The sequence below is a fragment of the Saccopteryx bilineata genome, chromosome 6 (genome assembly GCF_036850765.1).
Source record: "Saccopteryx bilineata isolate mSacBil1 chromosome 6, mSacBil1_pri_phased_curated, whole genome shotgun sequence".
Taxonomy (NCBI): domain Eukaryota; kingdom Metazoa; phylum Chordata; class Mammalia; order Chiroptera; family Emballonuridae; genus Saccopteryx; species Saccopteryx bilineata.
Genome location: NC_089495.1, coordinates 186,447,681 through 186,470,663, shown reverse-complemented (window position 1 = coordinate 186,470,663; position 22,983 = coordinate 186,447,681). Strand labels below are relative to the sequence as shown.

Here is a 22,983-nt window from a genome sequence, read left to right as displayed (position 1 = left end):
CCTTTCTACAAAATAGGCAAAGCACTCCAGGATTTCCATCTGACTTCCTTTAGTGAGGGTGTTTCAATTGAACTGTGATGTAGATACATGTAGAGTGGTGCTGAAAAGAAAAAAAAAATGCTTTCAAAGCTTGGCCACATGTACATGAACACAAAACAGTTATTAACGGGATGTTTTTGTAGGAAAGTATTGGGAAACATTACTTCTGTTCACCAGTGTCCGGAGAGAACAACCCTGTGAACACAAGCCAAGGTCGCCCTCTGTTGGCAGAAGCTCTGCTCTCTCAAATCCTTCTACTCTTTGAGGTGGACATTTCTTTAGAACATTTTCAAGTCATTTTTTTAAGGAAGGGGGTGAAAGAATCTGAGACATACACAAGAAGAGACTGGGGAAAACTATGAGGATTTGTGTGAGACTGAGCGCTTGACAGGGATCCATTTTGTACCCCAGCGTTGGATGCCCCCAATTCCTTGTAAAGCCACACATAATGAGTGCCTCTTTGCAACTGAGCTATTTACAAAACCTTAAACAACATATTAAAATTTTTTAATTGAAATTTAAGAATTAAAGGTCACTTCCAATGAAAATGAACTGATACAAAATTACAAATATACTCAGTTTTTATTCACCTAGCAGTGGGACGTAAACTGTGCAGTCATTCATCAAATATCCCGTGTAAAGGGTTTTACCAGTGTGAATGATAACCATGACCAAAACTTAATTTTAATCATTTTTTACTTTTAATAATTCTTCACCTCTGTTCTATGGTTCAATAATCATACCCATGGATGCAGACTGTAGTGATCCTCTTCTTGTTTCTAAGGGGAAAAGCGTGATGAGTTGCCACAATCTGCCATCTGTGGTGGTGTAGTCAGATTTAGGGGACAGGCTGCTTGTATCCCAAATCCACTTCTACTTATTGCCTCTGTGACTGGGACAAGTTACCTCCTGGCCTTAGTTTCTTCACCCATAAAATGAGATAACAGTAATGCCTATAGAATCACGGTGATGATTAAATGATATAATTCATGGAAAGTAAGTAGTTGAATAATACCTTTAGGAGTGTCATTGTATTTGGGTCGGCAGACCACACTGAGTAGTAAGGAAACCCAGTATCATATCCCCGTGATCCAGCATGTATCACAACCCCAGGAGATCCCTTCTTCCCCCACCCCACCCCCTTTCAGACCAGCTGAAAACTTCGCAGTTGGCACGTGTGTCATAACAGCCCCTTAATGTCCTTATGGAACCTCACAATTACCAAAAGGCTATCACATATATTACTTCACCAAATGAAGAACAGCCCTCGAAGTTAGGCATCATTGTCCCATTTTGCAGCTGGAAACGGAGGTCTAGAGAGCCCCGATGGCTCAGAATACCCCTCTCGCAACAGGGAAGTCAGGGCAGGGACCGCGCAGCATCCCATCATCTTCTTGGAGGATGGCCTTGGACTTGAATTGGCAGCAATCATAATGTTGCTTGACTTTTAATTCACAAAAGAAGACACTCCACCAGCTGGGGCTACGGGTTTATCAAAGCAGTCACTTGGCTACTTGCCTTGGCTCAGGAACTTCTGACCAATCCTCAAGCTGCTGGCACAAGGATCTCTTCTCAGCGTCGATAGCGTTTGTGCGCATGCTCCTCCGCCTCGCGGGAGGAGTAATCTTTTTTTTTTTTTCCCTTGTCTTCCGGACGACACAGGAAGTGACTTGAGCCGCATGCGTGATGTTTCCACAGTAGTCGGAACGGTTTCCTTCGCTGCTGTGGAGAAATTTCAGGATACTTCGCGCCATTTCGCCCTCGCCTCCTTCACACGGAAGCAGAGTCGCGAGCTCCCGAGTCCCTCTGGTCCCCACAGCCGGCTCCTCTCCGCAGTGCGACTCTCAAGTGAGTCTCCGTGCCGCCTCCCCTCGTTACCCACCGCCATGGCGCCGCCGAGGCCGGGTTTCCCTCGCAGAGTGCGCCCCACAGCAAGCGGGCCGGTTGAGAAGCTCCCTTTGTGGTACCTGGCAGGGGGACGTCAGAGCTGGAAGGGGCCTTAGCGGTCACCTCGGGTCTCACCCCCTCGTTTCTCGTATGGAGAAACTGAGGCACCGGAAAGGGGCACAGAGTGGATAGCGGCGTCTGTCGCTTCTGCCCTTCCCCGTGTAATTCTGTCTTCTCGTCGAGACCTTGCCTGACCATTCGTCTACCAAAGGCCGTCCCCTTTTAGACCTTTCCACGTCAACCTGCCTGATTCCCCACGTTGCACTCATCACTCTGAAACCAAGTCTGTTTCTGTTTCTGTCTTCCTTCTCCAGGTGTTTACCACTTACGTATAGACGCTGCCCCCAAGCAGGTGTCTATAATACCAGCCGCCCCGGGCCAGGCCTGGTGCCGAGCGCCAGCTGTGTGTCGGGGCAGAACCCGAGACAGCTCTCTGCGCAAAGCGCCCTCGCACAAAGTCGCTTTGTGAGATACTAACGTGCTCAGAGCTGTTGCTTTCGCCTAGTACGTCTGCACTTGCAGGTTTTTCATGATGTCCGAGGAGCTCAAATGCCGCAGAGGTGGCATTCTCTTGGGGTAGAGGTTGATGGCAGAGAAATTCCGGGTCGCGACGGGTGTTATGGAGAAAACTGGGGGAGAGGGGTGATAGAAGGTTGAATATATTAGGAAGGAAGGGAAGCCTGGAGGAGCTGACCTTGCGGTAAGTTATACCTTTGTGTACGTTTTGATGAGTTTGGGGCGGTCCATAAAAGTGTGTGGATGTCACTACAGTGCAGTTTTAGAACGTCTACATCACCTCAGAAAGTTCTCAGAAGGAGCTGGAGGTTTGGGGGAGGGGGAGTTCTCCCAGGAAGAGCTAGTAGGAATGCGCTGAGGCCGGGCTGCGGTGGCTGCGGTGGCTGTGCGGGGGCAGGAAGGAAGCCAGAGGAGCTAACGTGGCCAGAGAGCAGAGTGGGAGGAGGTTGGTTCCCAGTGTCCTGGTACCATGTGTTCCACAGAAGCTGATAACTGCTTGAAGGACCTGTGCTCTTTCCTAACAGCGGTAATGTTCTCTCCCAACTTGGTGGTTGAAGAGTAGGGAGGCACTGTGTGTGCTCCTCAGTTTTTATAACTCCGCGAAGTAGATATCAGTGATTCTATTCTTATGGATAAGAAAACAAGACTAAATAACATGGCCAAAGCCATACCACTAGTTCCTGGACTCTGGTGGCAGACGCCTGGCCATTGCTTTGCTTGTTCGCTCATGCAGTTAACTGGTGTTCCCAGTACATTACTAACATTTAAGGTGGAAGTAGTTGGCAAGCACCATGCCCTCTCACAAAGTTGCTTCGTGAGATACTAATGTGCTCAAAGCTGTTACTTTCACCTAGTATGTCTACACTTGCAGATTTTTCATGATGTCCGAGGAACTCAAAAACCTTTGCAAAATTTCTGGGAGTTTCCCATTGTTGTCTTCTTCAGAGATGCTGCCCTTGTTAGTGACTATGTCACTCAGTTCCCAGGCTCCTTTGGGAGAGGTGACTGGCATGATAGACTTCTTGGTTTAAAGTTTTGCTAGCCAATGACAGAATTGAAAATGTGGCATCAGCTTATGTAAGTCATCAGGGATTATAACACACAGACTTTCCCCTTGCAAAGGAAAGTTGTTCATTGTACCATATGCTTGGCATTGTGCTTTCTACACTTGTAATCTGATCTGATCCTCAGAGTACCCCTGGAGAAAGTGTTAACCTTTTTTGTATTTGCAGAGTAGGAAAGTAAGGCCTGGTAAGATTGGATTCTAGCTCTGGTGAGGGGTGGAAGCACAGTCCAAACCGTGGTGGGCTTACTAAAAACTCAGAATGGGGGGATTCTTGCCAGTGAATGTTCCCATATAATGCGAGACCTTCGGTGCTTAAACAGATCAAAGTGTATTACTTTTTAAAACTTCTCCTACAAAGAAATTGCTGAATCGCAGCCAGGACTGCTTGCTTTTCTAAGCAACTTTATGCAAAAATGATGACCTAATCTAGCATGCAGAGATTAGTAAGAAGAAATGAACTCTAAGTGGCAATCTAGAAGAATAGGACCTTCTGTTGGTTTGCTGTTGTATTCCTGGGCTCAGCTCAGTGTCTCTGACTGTAAAGAATGAGTGAGTTTATTTTCTAGTGGTAATGGTGACTGAAAAGCATTGTGCTGTAAAAATAAGTATTGGTTTATTAATGATGATGAGTGTAAGAAGGAAACTGGATGTGGTGTGTATGGTAACTCTTTTGTCTTTACAATTTTTTGTAAATCTAAAACTTCTAAAATAAAAGTTTATTTTTAAAAACATTCACTTATCATATATTTAGATCTCTTCAGAAGAGAGAGACCTACTATCAAGCCATTTAGACTCTTTGTTTCCTTTTTGTGGTTTAATTAGCTTTATGTTGACTCTCAGTGGCATTTATTAAGAATGAACTTGTCCTTAACATTTTCCATTATTTTTTAGGACCAAAATGAGTCTGTTTGGAACAACCTCAGGTTTTGGAACTAGCGGAACCAGCATGTTTGGCAGCACAACCACAGATAACCACAACCCTATGAAGGTACCACATTGGGCTTCACAGGGTTTGTACGAAGAGTGCAGGCCAGGGTTTCCCACAACGGTGACAGCTGGAGAAACGGAGATAGTTTAGGAGCATCTTTTGAGGTGAAAGCTGTGAAACTTTGTCTTGGTACTTCCAAAGTGGAGCACAGAAACTCTGTGTCCCCTGGACTTGTGTCCTATTCCCCCTCACTTTTCCAGTCACCAGAATCACCCAAGACGCTTGCTAAAACTGCAGGTGTTCAGAGCCCTGCCCACACTGTGGAATCAGTTTCTATAGGAAGGAGGGCAAGTGGTGTGTTGATCCAGCACTTAAGGGCAAGATTGAACTGGGGGCCATCATCTGGACACATGGTTGAGCCGTACTTTCACAGGCTATTTCCCACCACCCTATTTGATCAAAGTTAGTTCTTGTGCATAAGGGAAGTCCACCGTGAAGAGTTTATTGAGAAAGGAAGCAATTTTGAATGAAACTGGGATAATGCATACATTTTAATGTTGGCCTTTCCCCTGCCAGGATATTGAAGTAACATCCTCTCCTGATGATAGCATTGGTTGTCTATCTTTTAGCCCACCCACCTTGCCGGGGAACTTTCTTATTGCAGGATCGTGGGCTAACGATGTAAGTGCTCCTTAAATGTGTGTCTGTAAGTCATCTCTGTTCATATGGGCAGGGTTAGCCTGCCTTTTGACTCCATCCTCTTCCAAGAGTGTGAAGCTAAGTTAAGACTTATCCATGGTGACAGACATAAGAATGAAGCAAGGAAACCAGATGTGGGTTGTGTGGGAACTTCCCTATCTTTACAGTTTTCTGTAGAAATATTTTAGTATATTTAAATAAATAAATTTTAAATAAATCAGAGTATGTGAACCCTTCTGAGTAGGCAGACACGACTTCTTGGTACAGTGAGTTTTGTTTAGAAAGCACTATCATATGATGGCTCAGAAATTCCCACTCTAGTTCAGCACCTGGAAGTGTATTCCCAGATCACCTCTAGTGTTCATTGAGAGTGAATATTGTCCTGGATCCCAAATTTCCCTTCTGGGCATCCTGGAACTCTTCATGAATATGGTAAACAACTTCCTTGTTAGATATAGCACGGATTCTGCGAAGACATCATACCTATTGTGTCCAAAAAGAAAGACAAAGAATCGTAGTATGCAAAAAAGAAAGATAACTCTGGTAGAAGAATAAGCAAAGAATGTGAAGACGCACTTTGCAAAATGAGTTAAGTGGCCCCTTAAACTTGAAACATTCATTCATACTTTTAGTCACATAAACAAATTTGCATGATAGACTTTCTATCAAATGAAAAAAACATTGAAAAGAATTTCGCTTGGTGCTGACAGCAATAAGCTGTCATGTATTGCTGGTTGGTACATATTGGTACAGCCTTTCTAAAGGGTAATTGGCAGCATGTATCAGAAATCCTGAAGTTCATACCATGTGTCTCAGTGATCCCCCTTCTGGGGCTTGAGAAGGGTCTGTGTGTGGAAACTTAGTGGTCTGTGCTTCTGACCACTACCTGATACAGCCTCATTTTTAAATCAAAAGAATATGTATATTTTAATGTCCTAGAAGAAGGAATAGGAAAATAGCTGCTTGTGTGTTCTTTTTCATTGCTTTATTCTTAAAGTTAAATAAGTCAGTTGATAGAAGTTTGTATGTATTGAAATAGTACTCCAGTAGTTATTAGGTGTTAAATGCATGTAATTTATCATAAATTGCTATGTGTGTATTAACTTGTCTTATTACCATAGGTTCGCTGCTGGGAAGTTCAAGACAGTGGACAGACTATTCCAAAAGCCCAGCAGATGCACACTGGCCCTGTGCTTGATGTCTGCTGGAGTGACGTAAGTTTCATTCCATTTCTCATGTTTTCTTCTGCATAAATGACAGCATAATTCAGAATGCTTGTATATTTCTCTTTTCATGTAATCCAAAACACAAAAATATGTATGTATGCACGTTGAAGGAATTCTGAATTTTTGAATGTAAATATAGTAATTTCTTGATGTTCCTAATGGAGTCAAAGTTGGCTTTAGATATTCTACATGAAAGCTTTTCTTTTTCTTGCATAAAAAATTCATTATTTTCTTGACATGTTCCCTCAAATGAAGGATTTTTCTTTCCTACTTTTAAATATTCCATGAACTTACGTTGTTTTAAAATTAGAAATTTATCTCAGAATATAAGTTCTAAGGGGAAAAAAATCCTCTTCTGTTATTAAATATTTGAAGTCATTTGGTTTTTTGGAATTTCCTTTTCCCTCCCAGATCCTGAATATCAGCTACACAAGTAAACATGTTGAAGGTTGTGTTGTTGTTGATGGAGGAGAATTGAATGCAGGTGTAGGAGGGCGGCAGGCCCCAGGGAGAGCGGCAGCTGTGGAGGGGCTGCCCCCTGGTGAGGGACGAGCCGGGGATGGGCACTCCAGCCTTTCCCCTAAGACACTAAAAGATATGATTGCACCAGAATTTGTCTACAATTTCAAAATAGAACATATTAAAACACTTATCTTAATCATAAAATTTGCACAAAACTTATTTAAATTCTATTCAGGCAAAAAAATTGTGTTTGTAGCTCTTGCGTTTGTGTACTTGTTGAGGACAATCTCGGTTGATGCTCCAGCAGTAGTCTGCCATCACTAACAGCTCCAAGATTTTCAGGAAACTTATCAAGGTGACTGTTCAGGAAGTGAATCTTAACGCTCATGTTACATCCAATGTCACAGAAAGCCAACAGCATCCTTTGAACCAGAAGTTCATAGTTTTCTGCTTTTTTGTTGCCAAGGAAGTTCTTTGTAACTGCCACAAAAGACTGCCATGCTGCTTTCTCCTCCTTATTCATCTTTCTGGCAAATTCTTTGTCATGTATGAAGATCGAATTTGAGGTCCATCAAATACACCTGCTTTTATCTTCTCGAAAGACAAGGCAGGAAAAGCAGAAATAATAAGTTGAAAGCATTCACTTTCTCTATTCAAAGCCTGAACAGACTGCTTCATTAAGCCAAGTTTGATGTGAAGTGGGGGGAAAATGATCCTGTCTTGATTAACTACAGGTTCATTCAAAATATTTTGCATCCCTACTTCCAGAGCTTCACGTTTCAGCCACTCCTTCTGTGTCCAGTTTCTCCCGAGCTCAGCTGTCCCACAAACACAGAAAGCAAGGATCCTTCGTGAAACCTCTCTGTTGTCCTAGCAGGAAATTTACCATTTTAAGATCCACACAAATGATCCAGTTATGCTCCTCATACTTCAGAAAGTCGAGGACAATTTTTATGTCATTCTTACTAAGTCATTCAATTCGGGTTGGCTGAACTGCTGAGGGGTTAATGACTGCTTGGCATCAGAAGAAGACCCTTCAGATTCTACAACCATTTCCTCATGCATCTTATCAACATACACTTGATCACCATGTTCACTTTCTTCGTCCTTAGAAGAAATAAAACCATTGAAAACTGGAACTGGGAGTGTCTCAGAGTGTGGGATAGGTTGTATTGCTGAAGGAGTATTAGGATATGCGATCATATGCTGTTTTTTCTTGCCAACGCTCTTTGTATGGATCAGACAGAAATAACAGTCACTGCTGTGGTCCTTAGGTTCACGCCAAACCATGGGAATACCAAAAGGCATTCCTTTGTGTTTTTCTTTTGTCCAGTCATGAAGCATTTTCTCACAATTATGACATGATATGAGGAGCCCACTTCTTGCCTTGATGGCCAAGGGGAACTTGAAAATAGGCAATATTATATGCACGTGTCACAAATGATGAAATATTGAGCCTTTGACATTGAAGTGTGTAACAGCCACATATATAACAAGGTATCAGGATTATTTTTACATTTACGCCTACTCGGAAGAAGCCATGATTCAATCTTAAAACAAAATAAGAGGGTGTTTTTATCAGATAATAAATTTTTACATTTAAAAACTACAATTATGTAAAAGTGATGTTTGTAAAACAATTGCCTTGTGGTTATGTTCAATCCAAGAGTTGTTGCCCTTTAACTCCAATTTAAAAACCAATCATACCATTAACTGTAACAAAAAGAAATTAAAGTTGCATAAAAACTAGAGTATGCACCAAGAAACAGATTTCAGATTTGGAATCAGCAATGCAGAAATATATTTAAAAAGTTCTAAAACCTCATGCAACAGAAAATGAAAAAAAATTTGTTCCCCAGTGTAATAATTACAGCAGAGAATAACATTTAAGCCAACAAATAACTACCAGGCACCTGTAGAGTGCTGAGCACTGGGGGTGCAGTGGGGGTCAGAGTGGGCACGGAAGGCAGATCCCATACCCCTGAGACTCATGATCTCAGGACAGACCAAAACAGTGGGAATTTCAGATAGTGGAAATTGTGACAACTGGATTAAACCTGTACAGAGTTACTAGCATGGTGCTCATGTGTAAAATGAAGATAGTAATTACAGGTATTGATCAACTTATGACCTATGCAACTTATGACCATTCGACTTTATGACCACAATCGCTAGCCACGACTGCTTCATGTCTGTCAGTGCAAGCGTTGCCCAGCTGGGCGTATGACAGTGCAGACCAGCTTCTGGCAGCACTACCATCTCCGCGTGCACCATTTCAGCTGTTATCATAGACTCGGTACAGCAATTTGTGTTTTGTGTCTTGGATATTTTTCATCAAACCCCTCTCAAGATGTCTACCAAGAGGAAATTGTCTTTGTCTTTGATTTAAAGATTTTTATAACATCATTTCACAGTACTGTACATATAGCCTACTCAACTTACGACCAAATCGTGTTACAACCGGGCTGTCGGAACCAATTGTGGTTATAAGTTGAGCACTAGCTGTACAAGAGAGAATGCCAACTACGGCCCAAGGGCCAAATGTGGCTGTTGTCTGTTTTTGTAAACAGTTGCGTCGGAACACAGCCGCACTTGTCACGAAATGTGGCAGCAGAGGACTTTAAATACTAACATTTAGTAAATAAATAGCTCTTTAAGAAAAAATTTGCCAATCACTGGTCTAGACTTTCCAGGTAGTACTTTACTTTCTCTTTTTAGTAAAAATTACCTTGTGCTTCTTTATATTTGGCTGGCCTACTCTGAGTTCTGTATATAAATATTTTCAAAACCATTACACAAGGATTGCTATTTTTCAAGCTATTCCATAGTGTACGTAGGACTACTGATGATTGAAAACCAGTAATTTTATTGCAAGCCCTCTGGAATGGTGTCAGAAATGGAGCTGAACAGGAGGAGTCATGAGTATAGATATGTGTGGGTAGCGAGAAGGGAAATATGGTCAGTGTTTATAATTGGTGAGTCTAGAGCAGGGGTCGGGAACCTATGGCTCACGAGTCAAATGTGGCTCTTTTGATGGCTGCATCTGGCTCGCAGACAAATCTTTAATAAAAATAATAATGTTAAAAATTAAAACATTCTCGCCCTGGCCGGTTGGCTCAGCGGTAGAGCGTCAGCCTAGCGTGCAGAGGACCCGGGGTCGATTCCCGGCCAGGGCACACAGGAGAAGCGCCCATTTGCTTCTCCACCCCTCCGCCGCGCTTTCCTCTCTGTCTCTCTCTTCCCCTCCCGCAGCCAAGGCTCCATTGGAGCAGAGATGGCCCGGGTGCTGGGCATGGCTCTGTGGCCTCTGCCTCAGGGGCTAGAGTGGCTCTGGTCGCAATATGGCGATGCCCAGGATGGGCAGAGCATCGCCCCCTGGGGGGCAGAGCACCGCCCCTGGTGGGCAGGCCGGGTGGATCCCGGTCGGGCGCATGCGGGAGTCTGTCTGACTGTCTCTCCCTGTTTCCAGCTTCAGAAAAATGAAAAAAAAAAAAAAAAAAAATTAAAACATTCTCATGTATTACAATCCATTCATTTCCTACCGCTCATGTTCATGGTTGTGGGTGGCTGGAGCCAATCACAGCTGTCCTCTGGGACAACACCAAATTTTTATTGGCTAATGCATAACATACACAGGTCGTTGTATGGCTCTCATGGAATTACATTTTCAAATATGTGGCGTTCATGGCTCTCTCAGCCAAAAATGTTCCTGACCCCTGGTCTAGAGGGATGGTTCATGAATGTTGTTTTATTCTTGCCACTTCTGTGAAGGCTTGCAGTTGATCAAAATAAGAAAAAAATGTTGCTAGCCACTGGTGATGTACATGGATACAGATGTGCCATCTGTTCCTGGAGGCTCCATTGTGGCCGTGACTGCCTCCCAGAAGGGAGCCGGGTCAGGTGGGAGAGGCTGCATTCTCGCTGTGTAACCCAGTGCCCTTTGAATGTATGTATCATGTTCACATATTATCTTAGGAAAATAAATCAATAATTAAAAGGGAGCTGAAAATGTGTTTTGTATATGAGTGTAGTGTATAGTAGAGTGGCCCCAAATAATTGGAAAAATAAAATTGTGGAACAAAACCTTCCTGAATATGTTCAACCTCATCTAAATGTGCATGTAGACAGATTGTCTTGGTCTTAGAATGACAGATTTTCTCCATTATTGTAGGATGGGAGCAAAGTATTTACGGCTTCATGTGATAAAACTGCCAAAATGTGGGACCTTAACAGTAACCAGGCGATCCAGATCGCACAGGTAATGCAAACCCGTCCTCTGCAGAAAGGCTCATGCCCAGGGTCATGAGGATTCTTTAATTGTAATTCTCTTATAGAATTAAGTATACCAGAAACCCCGTCGTTTACACAAAAAGAACACCAGTTTTATGACCATTCCTGTGCTTACTAGAACTTCATAGGCAATTTGTCATGGGTCCTCCACATATGTGCAGATTAGGAAAACATCATAAGGAATTAGTGAAGTTAAATCTACAGAAGATAAATGTTAAAGGTGGCCCTCAGCAGTCACTTGCTTGACACTCCAGCACCTGTGAGTGGCTTGCCTTAAACCAGCTATATTTGGTCACTCATTCATTGGACCAGTATTTATTGAATGCCAGCTGTAAACCAGATACTGTGTCATTAGGGTGGTACAGCAGCGAGGGGGACACTCACACCCCCGGAACTTTATGGTCCACTCAGGGATAGCCACCGAGTTTTGTGTGAAATCAGCTCAGAGAAAGGCAGAAGCAAAGAAGATGAGGGGACCTCGAGCAGAGGGTCTGAGCTGGTGAGGACACACGGGCCTCTTCAGGAAGGCGTGTATACCCAGATCACAGTGTTGTGTGAGAAGCAGCTCCTGATGTTAGTCGTGTCATCTAGGTAAATAAAACTGGTGGAGTTCCCTACTAGTTACTTCTGATTATCTCCCCGAGAGGGACTTATTCTTACATACTCCTTAATTGTGGGTAAACTCCAACTAAGTTCATAAGAATGGAAGGGAGATGTGTCTTCTTAGGTTACAGTGAATGTTTTGGTCATGGTAAAGGGTTAAAATACCCTTTGGTTTTTATCTGATGAGACCTCAATATGTAAATTAATTCCTCCTCTGAATGTTCAAAATGAGAGCTCTTCAGCTCTATTTACATTTACCTTCACTTGTTTGGTTTTTTTCTTGTTGAAAGCATGATGCTCCTGTTAAAACCATTCATTGGATCAAAGCGCCGAACTATAGCTGTGTGATGACCGGGAGCTGGGATAAGACTCTGAAGGTACGTCCACGCTCAGGACCGCATGACCTGACTCAGACTGACATGTTGTCACTTGTTCTTACACTGTTTGGGCTTTAGCTCTGAATGGTCACTTCCTGGCTTTTTTTCCTTTTAGTTTTGGGATACACGATCCTCCAATCCCATGATGGTTCTACAGCTCCCTGAGAGGTGTTACTGTGCCGATGTGGTAAGGAGTTTTCTCACGTGATGTGTATTTCCTTTGAAACAATGAAAGCATTTCTTACCTGTGACATCTTGCAGTTCGATGGCGGGAATGTGGTTCAGAATGCTTCAGTCATCTTCAATCAGGAGATTTTTGTGCTGCATTTGTTCCAGATTTACTAAGTACTGGGTGTCAAGTTTTTTGGTCACTTATTCAAACATGCAGATAGGCACATACCATCAGTAAATTGTGTGGCAGTAGGAAAACAAGCAATAACTCTGTCCTAGGCCTTTAGGGACTGTTTCAGTGGGTGAGCATTTTCTCCATCCATTTAGTCATTGCTCTTAAAGTTTTGTCCCAACTGCCCCAGTAATTCCACTTTGAGAAATTTGTCATGAGAACAATAAGGATGCAAGTGGTGTTTGTTGTATATAACATTGTGAAACATTGGAAGTGACCTGGTGAGTCAGCAGGACAGACATGAATGGTTAAGTGAAGCCTGTGGAAGGTTCATTTGAAGGAATATTAGGCAGTCACTGTTATTCTTGGAATGCATGCTTTAAGTTAATGATTCAAATTATATAGAAATACACATTTATAATCCTCAGAAAAAAACCCTGGAATAAAACATAGTATAATGTTAACAACTGTTATTATTTGAAGGGGTGGGATAGGTGATTTTCATTTCTTTTTTGTTCCTAAGCTATGTTTTCTAAGTATTCATATGTTTTATAGTTTTAAAGAAATTAGTCTTTTAAAAATATATGAATCTTCTACTTTCAAATACGATTTTATGTTTTCGTGAAACATGTTGTTATCATTGGACTTTAAACTTAGAAAACATACTTATTTTTCAGACTATAAAGAAATTGTATAATGTTTTGGTATAAGAAAGCATACTCCTGGAAGGGGTGGACATTTTCTTTTAAAAAGCACAGTCCTTTATTTTAGGTAGTCTCTGCTTCCCGCCTTTCCCTAGATATACCCTATGGCCGTGGTGGCGACTGCGGAGAGGGGACTGATTGTCTATCAGTTAGAGAACCAACCATCCGAGTTCAGGAGGATAGAGTCTCCACTGAAACATCAGGTGAGCTGAAGTCAGGTCAGGAAGCTGGTAGTTTAACACCTGTCCTGTGCCCGCATATGTAACAAAACTGTACTTTTAAACACTTGTATTTTCAAAAGGGGTGGATTTAAGGACACAAACACAGATGGCTAGTGAATGAATACTCCCATCACTGGATGCTCACCTGTCCTCCCCACACTCCCCCCATAGCTGGATGCCACCAAACAAAACTGCACTTCTCTGGGCAGTTCCGTTGTAAACGCACAGCTTCCACCCTCGGCTGCGTCGTCCTCATGGCCAGGCGGTCCCCAGCTCTGGCTCCCGCTTGCCGCAGACTGAGGTCTTCACTCTCTTGGTCCCCTAGACTCTCCCTCCTTCACCTTCATCTCTGCAGTTCAGCAGCTTCTGCTCAGAAACAGAAGCTGGTGGTTGGGAGCTTCCCCATCTTCCTCCTGTGTCTCTAGAAGCCTGCAGTGCCTGTGCCTTCCCTCCCCTGCCTGCCCACCCTCCCGGTTAGGGGGAGGCTCTTTCCTCCCACAGCCGGTCTCGGGGACTGGCATTCCCCAGCCTCTTAGGAACCTTGTGCCAGCGATCACCAGCTCCCTCCTGGACCTTCTGTTTCTCCCTCTGAGTGCTTCTCCATTCTCCATTGCACTGAACGCTCAAGTCTTCTTCGTCCTAGAAAACAAGCCTTGTTTGTCCCACATCCTCCTCCAAGCTGAGTGACCAGAAAAGTTTAGGTCCTTTGGTCCATCCTCCATACCTGAGTGTGCTGGCTCCTCCCATGGCACATGTGACCCTGCCATGCCCGCTTTGAATCCAGAACTAACCCTCATTGGCCTGTGAATCCCAAACTCCTTGATAAAAACCTAGTCTATCATACTTCCTGCCCACACCAGGCGCCCTGACCTTCTACTTGGTGAGGAATGTCATCTGTCTCCTACGCGTCACTGTGCAGTGTGTCCTTGTCACTTGTAGCCCTGGAATGGGTGGTGGCTGGTCTGTGTGCTGAGCTGGAGGCGCTGGCAGGGTTACAGCTTGACCAGCCGGGATTGCTCCTGTTCTATAAGCACTTAATTTTTCTCTTTTTATTCACAGAAGTAATGGATTGGATTTCTTTTTTTTTTTTTTTGAAGGGCAAGGGAACAGGCATACACTTTGTTTCCTTAGGACCCTGGTTGGAAAACCACGGCTCGCGAGGCACATGTGGCTCTTTGGCCCCTCGAGTGCAGCTCTTTCACAAAATACCACGTGCGGGTGCTACCTCGATAAGAAATGTACCTACCTATATAGTTTAAATTTAAAAATTTGGCTCTCAAAAGAAATTTCAATCTTTGTACTGTTGATACTTGGCTCTGCTGACTAGTGAGTTTGCCAACCACTGCCTTAGGACACTGGCGTGCTCTAGCATCGTCACATTAGCAAACTGCTCTTTCCCTTTATCTCCTGTCGCTCAGCCCCAGGCCCTAAGCCTGCCCTGTGCCTCCTGACCTCCTCGCAGAAGCTAAAATGTCCAGTTTGGGCAGGGTGGTTGGTCCTCTGGGTTAGGCCACATTGTCGTGACGAGGAGGAGGAAGGGAGGACCCAGAGGTGTCCAGCTCCTGCTCCTCTGCCCCAGGAAGCTGGGTCGTGGGCTCTTCTGTGGAGTCCAGAACTCCTTTGGACCCCAAACTCAGTGTTGGATCAAGTGCAGTGTCTTGCTTCTGCACAGTGCCTTTGTGGGTTAGAAACTACGGGCCCTCTTGCCTCTTATTTCCCTGTGATGGCTGGGCAGACACTACTTCCCTTTCCTGGTGGGGTGAGCAGAGGCACAGAATGTTGGGTGACACTTGCTGGTCTGGGAATCAAGCTGACATGTCTTTCTATCCCCATGGAGGAGCCAGCACCGGAATAGGGTCTGATGGGGTCTGCGGACTATGGGTGCTACTGGAGCGAAGGCTGGCCACCGGGGGGTGGGGGGTGGGGTGCAGGGAACAAGCAACTGAACCCAACCAAGCACTTGGCCTGTGGTTTCTTCATAGAAAAGTTCGAAAATAATGCTTCCTGGAGGAATAGAGTTCTTTATCATATTTGAGTAATACGTTCCCGGTTCTTCTGAAACCAAAAATGGGGGTAGAAATAATTTACCTTCTAATTTATTACGAAATGTTTTATTTTACATTATGAGAAAGTGCTTATCTTTTGGTTTTTTTCCTCTCCCAAACTACAGCATCGATGTGTGGCTATTTTTAAAGACAAACAGAACAAGCCGACTGGGTTTGCCCTGGGAAGTATTGAGGGCAGAGTGGCCATTCACTACATCAACCCTCCAAACCCGTAAGTGGGGCTCAATCAGCTGGCAGATTTTCACTCAAGATTTTTATTTAAAAAGAAAAACTTAGTTGGACCTTTGTTTTTTAGTGCCAAAGATAACTTTACCTTTAAATGTCACCGATCTAACGGAACCAATACTTCAGCTCCTCAGGACATCTATGCGGTATGTTTTTACACACTTAACCTTGAGAATGGAATGTGTCTAGAAACTAGACATGGAGGTGGGCAGCTGAGTCATTTCGGGATTAGAAAAGATAATAGTCATCACAGTATTCACGTATGGAGGTAAACGGCTTATGCTGTGGGTTTCAGTTTTCTGTTTTTGTGAACATGTTGACTATCTTCGTCCCCTGTTCTGAATGCAAGCTCAGGGCTTTTGGGGGAGAGCGCCCCTCCGTGGTGCTGACAGGTGGTTTATACACTTCTCTAGCACTGAGCGATGGCTGTGTGCTGAGAGAGAAGGGAGCATTTTCCTGAGGTCAGTGCCATGGTGTCACTGGCTATAGAGTTGTGACGGAGACACGATTCGGTTCTGGGCTGCGGTCAGTCCGGGAACCTGGCAGTGTTTCCTGTGACTGGCCCCTCTCCCTGACCGAAGCAGGAAGCCTCATTGCTGTCGGCGCTCATGGTGCGTGTCCATCCCCGCAGGTCAATGGAATCGCATTCCATCCTGTTCACGGCACACTTGCCACAGTGGGATCTGATGGCAGATTCAGCTTTTGGGACAAAGATGCCAGAACAAAACTAAAAACTTCAGAACAGTTAGATCAGCCCATATCAGCTTGCTGCTTCAATCACAATGGAAACATATTTGCCTATGCTTCCAGCTACGACTGGTCCAAGGTGAGAAGTCCCGGCCACTGGACCCTCCACGCAGCCCAGGTGGGCAGCGGGCTGCCCTTCTCTCTGGGTCCAGGACAGCTCACCCGGGGCTGCACCCTTGTCCTCAGGAGGTCATAGATCAGAGGTCTCCTCTTACATGGATCCTTGCCTCGGGTCAGAACTAATCGTCCTCGCCCTTCCCAAGGCCTTACTCTCTGTGGGCAGTCATCTGGGCATTATTAAAGGGTGGCAGGTTAGAGTCTCAGCACCCAAGACAAATATGTGAAGGGTGGCTCCTCCCAGTGCGACGTTGAAGGCAGGCTGCCACGCAACCTCAGTCTTTCCTCAGGACTCAAGCTACTGTCCAGTGTTTGGCTTTCGCTCCATCTACCTGTTCCGTTCCTCCAGAGAGATTATGCTTCATGCACGTATCACAGGACTTGGCATGTGAGAAGTGTCCACAAAGTGCCAATTTTTGATTTTTTATAATAAGATTATGTTTTCTTTCTTTCCCCTCAGGGCCATGAATTTTATAATCCCCAAAAGAAAAATTACATTTTCCTGCGGAACGCAGCCGAAGAGCTAAAACCCAGGAACAAGAAGTAGTGGAGACTGGGTTATTCGGAGGTGTTTCTCTCCACTCTGCTTGTCTGTACGAATCTGGGTCCCGGTGTTTGGTGGGTTGTGAACCATGGATGTTCATTTCAACCCCTGGGGAAAACAACGTCATTGTTTAGCAATTTGGCCCCGAGGGCCACCTGTGACTATTGTCTCTCCATTCCACTGCCCGTTGCAGGTGTCTGTAACTATAGGGACCGAGGTCATTACTGAAGTTAGAGTCATGTGGGTCCCTGCGGCTAGTTTGCAGTGCTTCGTTCAGCAATGTGTTATAGAGACACCGGGAAACATTTTACGAATGTTGTACTGTACTTTGTAATAAAACATTTTGAAGATTGTCTACTAAGCTCCCTTTGTCCATCTCCCCCTTTGCCTGCCTGCCCAGTAAGCTCTGAAGTGGTCATTCCTGTTCAGTGTCATCATCGGGGTTTGATATGTGACTTCAAACGCCCTTTGGGAAATGCAGAGATGTTGCACTTGGGAAAGATGGGAACCCTGGGCGTGAATGGATGACCCTTTCTCGCAAGTGGAATGTCAAGCAGCAGCCTCTCCAAGCACGGGTGGGCAGGGTTTGAGCTCATTTTTCTTGTTCTTCCTTCATTTCCGTCTTTAACATCCCCAGTGGTTTTTGGCTCCACTTGGCAGCTGTCTTGGTCACTGAAACATGGCGTGTTCCTTGTGCTGAGGGACAGGCCTTTCTGGGCAAGGGCTAAAGTGGGTGATGTGTGTGTGACTGTCAAGTTAGAACCCAAGTTCCTTGCATGAGTGCTCCTTACTCATGCCACAGCAGTGAGAGTTTTGGGATGCTGCTTTTGTATTTAGTGTAACTTAAAATTCCTGATTGGTAAGTATCAAATGAAATTCAACTTACTGTTTATTGAGTCTATTCTGTTACCCTGTGATCCCAAATGCTTCTTATGCTTTACTGTGTGGGGCTGGTGTGTAAACTAATTTGTTGAGTGTGGAAGTCTGCTATCATAATGTTGTTAAGATGTGTTTGCTTACTTATCAAGCAATGAAAATAAAATTTTCTACTGGAAGAGAATGCCTGCACTCAGTTTAAATTCTTTGGTATTTGGATCACAAATGAATTCAGACCCATTAACTCTTTGGCTTTCAGCCAGAAATTTTATTTTTTAAGAGAAAAAAACCCCTGAATTTCCTAGTTAATCTTCTATAGCTTGTTTTCTCCTTTTATGAATCACCCTGTGGCTTTCTGATGTGTGTGGATGGGAAGAAGAGAGGTAGGAAAGATGGCCAAACTTGCATTGGAGGTGGGAATAGATTCACAGCTTTGGTTTGGCCAGTGTCGCTATTCTTTCTACAATCTATGGTTGAAAATGACCACAAAAGAATGATTGAGCTTTTTAGGATGCCCGTTTTCAAGATTTGTCACGTTACCAATGGGATGGTTTTTGTAATTGGCAAAAGTCCAAGGTTGGACTCGGCTGCCAGGATCCCGGAGTAAGGCTGGTCCTTACTGCCCACCAGGTGCATAAAAGACGGCACGTGTTTGTTGCTGATGAACCGAAAATACTTGCCAAAATCATTGGACTTCTCAAGATATTTATTTTCATGTTTTCTAAAAGGCACAGGAGTCTTGAGGAGCTTTCCGTCTTAAGCTCCCCGTCCCTGCAGGCACCAGTACCATATGTTGCGCACATTACACACGTTCAACAGGTAAATTTGATGGCATCTTCTAGTTCAAAAAGATTCAAGTGTAATCTTCACTCTCTTCTTTTTTTTTTTAACCTTAGTCTTTTTTGTTTGTTTGTTTTATTTTTTTTACAGGGACAGAGAGAGAGAGAGACAGGGACAGACAAGAATGGAGAGAGATGAGAAGCATCAATCAGTTTTTTGTTGCGAGACCTTAGTTGTTCATTGATTGCTTTCTCATATGTGCCTTGACCATGGGCCTTCAGCAGACCGAGTAACCCCTTGCTTGAGCCAGCAACCTTGGGTCCCAGCTGGTGAGCTTTTGCTCAAACCAGATGAGCCTGCGCTCAAGCTGGCGACCTCGGGGTCTCAAACCTGGGTCCTCTGCATCCCAGTTCAATGCTCTATCCACTGCGCCACCGCCTGGTCAGTGTAATATTCACTCTTAATAAATGTCATCCTACCATTAAAAGTGTACTGTACACCCGGTTAAGTAGAAAGTGGACTCGAAATTCCATGGAGAAGACAGTGTTCCCCACACTATTAAGAGAATTTTCAAACATGGAAGAGTTGAACAAGTTTTTACCATGAACAGAATCTTCACACCTGGATTCTGGAGTTCACGCGCTTTCACTTGATGTTTCTGCTCAGGCTTGCTCTCGGTTTCTCTGATCCCGAGTGTGGACGTCAACTGGTGGGCTGGGTGACGGACTAAGATGTTGCTGAAACGGTGTCATTAGGGATTTAGGAGATGTCTACAGGAAGGTGCACGTCTGACCCTGTGTTCTGAGAGATGAGTTACTGAAAACACCCTGGAAACGGGGTGCTCTGTGTGCACACATGTTTGAGCGCCCCTCTGTTGCGGGCCTGTGGAACCCCACATGCCTAACCCCATCTGTCACGGTCCTGGACGAGAGGATGCCACGGTGGAGTCTGGTGGAGCGACATGAGTGCCGGTTCACTAATGAGTCACTCCTGAGAAGTGACAACTCCACCAAGGGAGAGCAGCCCCTCTGGCCTCACCGCGTCTTAGAGCAATCCCACAGCGGGATGCTTTGTTCTGTTGCAGCCAGCAGGTGGCGCCAATGACTCAATGCCAGTCAGGGAACACGTTCTGTATTCAATTTCAGGGACTTAAGTTACTAGAGGGAAACGAATGTGGGGTCCCCATTTTCTATTGTTACTAAGCTTGTAAAACACCCGGACGGTGGAATCGAGGGATTATTTATCCTGTAAGAAAAAAAATTTTTAATCGTAACGTTTATCTTTAGAAAAAGTAACGGCCTCCTTAGGAAATGCCGAAAGCAACAATTTTAAGATGCCTGAGTCCTGATTTTTCTATTTAAGAATTCAATGTTCCTTCCCTGGCCAGTTGGCTCAGTTGGTTAGAGCATCATCCCAAAGTGCAGAGGTTGCTAGTTCGACTCCCTGTCGGGGCACATACAGGAGCAGATCGATGTTTATTGTATTTTTAAATATAATAAACATTTTTTAAAAAGTTTAATTTTCCCACTGGTTTCCTTATGGGACCTTGAGGCCTGGATGCCTGTGGTGTAGAGGGCGCTGAGCACCTGCTCATCCTTTAGCATTATTCCTGCCCGGGTTTGGGAAGGAAAGATTATGAAACCCCAATCTCTTTCCCAGCCAAGTATTGGTGGCAAACAGGGTTATTCTAAGCCAAATTTTAGTAACTTTGAACCTCTAGGCCCATGTGCTGCTGGTGGGAACTGAGATGTAAACGAATTAAAATGCACATCAGATTTCAAAGACTTGGTACAAAAAAGAAGGTAAAGATCTCATTTTTATGTCAATTACATGTTGAAAGGATATTTTGGATAATAAAATTCATTTCACCTGATCGTCCTGTTGTAACTGTGGCTACTAGACATGTGACAGCCATGGCTGGCAGGATATTTCCCTGGGACTTTGCTGCTCTAGGTCCCCTGTCTGGAGATTTCCCCACTCATCACATCAAATATTAACACGCACCCCTATCCCACCTGAAATGCACGCTCTTTCACTGCGGAGCTTTTGAAAGTATTTTTCATGTTTTCCTTCTGAAATTACTTGGCAATCTTTACACTTGGTGATGATTTAATGATCAATTTGAATACTAGGGAATTACTTGTGTTTTCTGACAAATTATTTTCAAGTGTATTGAATGTGTTGGAACAGTGAGATCAACAGCATTGATTTGTAGGCATTTAATGAACCATTTATTTGGGATTGTTATTTTTATATTTTGGAGCTAATTTTCCCCACCCCCTTTCTCTGTCTCTCCTCCCCATCAAACATTTTTGGAGGTTTTTGGATAATCTCTATACATCTTCCACCAGAGCACCTGGTGGAAGTCTGTCTTGACTACAGTACATAGAAGGCAGTTTCAACACAAGCCTCCTGTTTCCTAAAGAGGTCCTGGGGTGACAGCCAGAGGCTGCCAGCGTGTCAGCTCTGTGGGACTTCCTACTAAGTGAGGTTTCCCAGTCACACAGCTGGACAGCAGAGGTGGCAGAAGGCAGAACTCTGTAGCTGAGGTTTTGAGTTTTTACTCACAATAGGTATTATCACAAGGTAAATACAAGCAGAGTAAATCATTCTATAGCCTATTGTATTTAAGTATATTGTCAAATTTCGCATCAGTATATTGAGAAATACTTTTTAAGGGGAGGGTCAATTCCAAAGCAAATAAAAACCCCTTACATACTTGCTTAAAACATAAGTCAGCCCCTTAAAGAAAAGACAGGCATGCATTCTTACTCTTGTAGGTTCTCCCCATGGGTGTGGGGCAGGGGAGGTGGGGGGAAGGGGAAGTGGACCAAGTACTAAGAAGCAACTGTCCATCACCAGCCTCCCTGGGCTCAAATCGAGGCTGCCTCTGGGTCATCACGGCCATGGCCGTGCCCGCCACACCTGCACCATCACATCTTTCTCTTCTCTGCCACCAGCCAGAAGTGTGGGTCTCTTCCACTGAGCATCAGTCTCAGTGATCAGATGCGACTCCGTGGCCTGTCATATGTCATACAGTGTCAGCATCACTCCAGTTGAGTTATGGACCTTGGTCACCAACCAGGTTTCACTGGGCTGCTTGGGGACTGGGAGAGGCTGGCTTTTCCTTCCTCACTCTGACCTGTACTCCTGGCCATAACTGGCCATCATCCTCTGTGGCTGGAGCCTGGCCCCTCCTGACCCTGGGCACCTCCTCCTGCACCGAACAGGCCATCATTCCCCTTCCCTCGTGGATCTTCCTGGTTCTGCGGTTGGTCTCTCAAACAAGTGCAGTGGAGGCTGCTAGTTTCAGAGAATGAACTGCTGTCGAGATTCGTGGCTTCTGGTGCCACAAGGTCCAGGGAATCTGTCAAGGCTCTTTACCTCTTGAGATTTCAAGTAACATGACCCACTCCTCAGGCCACATCAGGGGACTTGCAGTAAGGGCCCTGCGGCCCATGTGGGAGGCCCCACACACAATTCTGTTCAACAACCGAGAGTTGCCTGCAAAGCAAAACAGCTATTTGTTAAGAACTGAATTGTGTGCCACCCTCGCAAATTCACATGCTGCTGTCTTAACCACTAGTGCCTCCGAATGCTTGTATTTGGAGACAGGGTCTTCAAACAGGTGATTAGTTAAGTGAGGTCACTTGGGCAGACTCCAATCCAGTGTGACAGGTGTCTTTATAAGAAGAGGAGATTAGGACACAGACATACGCAGAGAGAAGACCATGTGAGGACACAGGGAGAAGATGGTCATCTATAACCCAAGGAGTGAGGCCTCCCCAAAAGCCAACCCTCCCAACACCTTGATCCTGGACTTCTGACCTCCAGAACTGTGAGGAAATAAATTTCTGTTGTGAATCCACCCAATCTGGGGTACTTTGTTAGAGCAGCCCAAGCTGACGTGGTATGACGTGGTGTCCCTCCACTGCGCTTCAGATAGACTCCATGTGTACACTGTATCTACAGAAACTTTCACAAATACACCCAGGCTCACAGGACAGGTGGTCCAATTCACCTGCCAGGCTGTACCTGCTGGAGCAGGGTCCCCTGACCAGTGCTCCTCAGGAAGACCCCAGCCAGCAGAAGCAAGTGGTCACCCTCACTGAGGCAGGGACATGCTGGATCCTCAGCCTCGTGTTGGGTCACAGACTTCCTGCTGCCCAGGTATTATCCAAACACACATTGGGCAAAGTGGCTTCCA

At 44.7% G+C, this 22,983-nt stretch overlaps 1 protein-coding gene across 1 annotated transcript; it reads left to right on the top strand.

Annotated features, from left to right (window-relative positions):
- The first annotated feature begins 1,704 nt into the window (after positions 1-1,704).
- On the top strand, positions 1,705-17,475 carry RAE1 (ribonucleic acid export 1). The gene is made up of 12 exons (XM_066236281.1): positions 1,705-1,887; positions 4,460-4,556; positions 5,073-5,177; positions 6,317-6,409; positions 11,055-11,141; positions 12,067-12,153; positions 12,269-12,340; positions 13,296-13,403; positions 15,592-15,698; positions 15,783-15,858; positions 16,344-16,538; positions 17,037-17,475. Exons 2-12 carry the CDS (start codon positions 4,467-4,469, stop codon positions 17,121-17,123), a joined length of 1,107 nt encoding a protein of 368 aa, XP_066092378.1. The 5' UTR covers positions 1,705-1,887; positions 4,460-4,466; the 3' UTR covers positions 17,124-17,475.
- Positions 17,476-22,983: the final 5,508 nt, after the last annotated feature.

Bases quoted from the DNA above. Each gene is read 5' to 3' on its own strand.
- RAE1 (XM_066236281.1), top strand. From the start codon at position 4,467: ATGAGTCTGTTTGGAACAACCTCAGGTTTTGGAACTAGCGGAACCAGC. The intron at 5,178-6,316 runs GTAAGTGCTCCT...TTATTACCATAG, and splicing joins CAGGATCGTGGGCTAACGAT to GTTCGCTGCTGGGAAGTTCA. The intron at 12,154-12,268 runs GTACGTCCACGC...TTTTCCTTTTAG, and splicing joins GCTGGGATAAGACTCTGAAG to TTTTGGGATACACGATCCTC.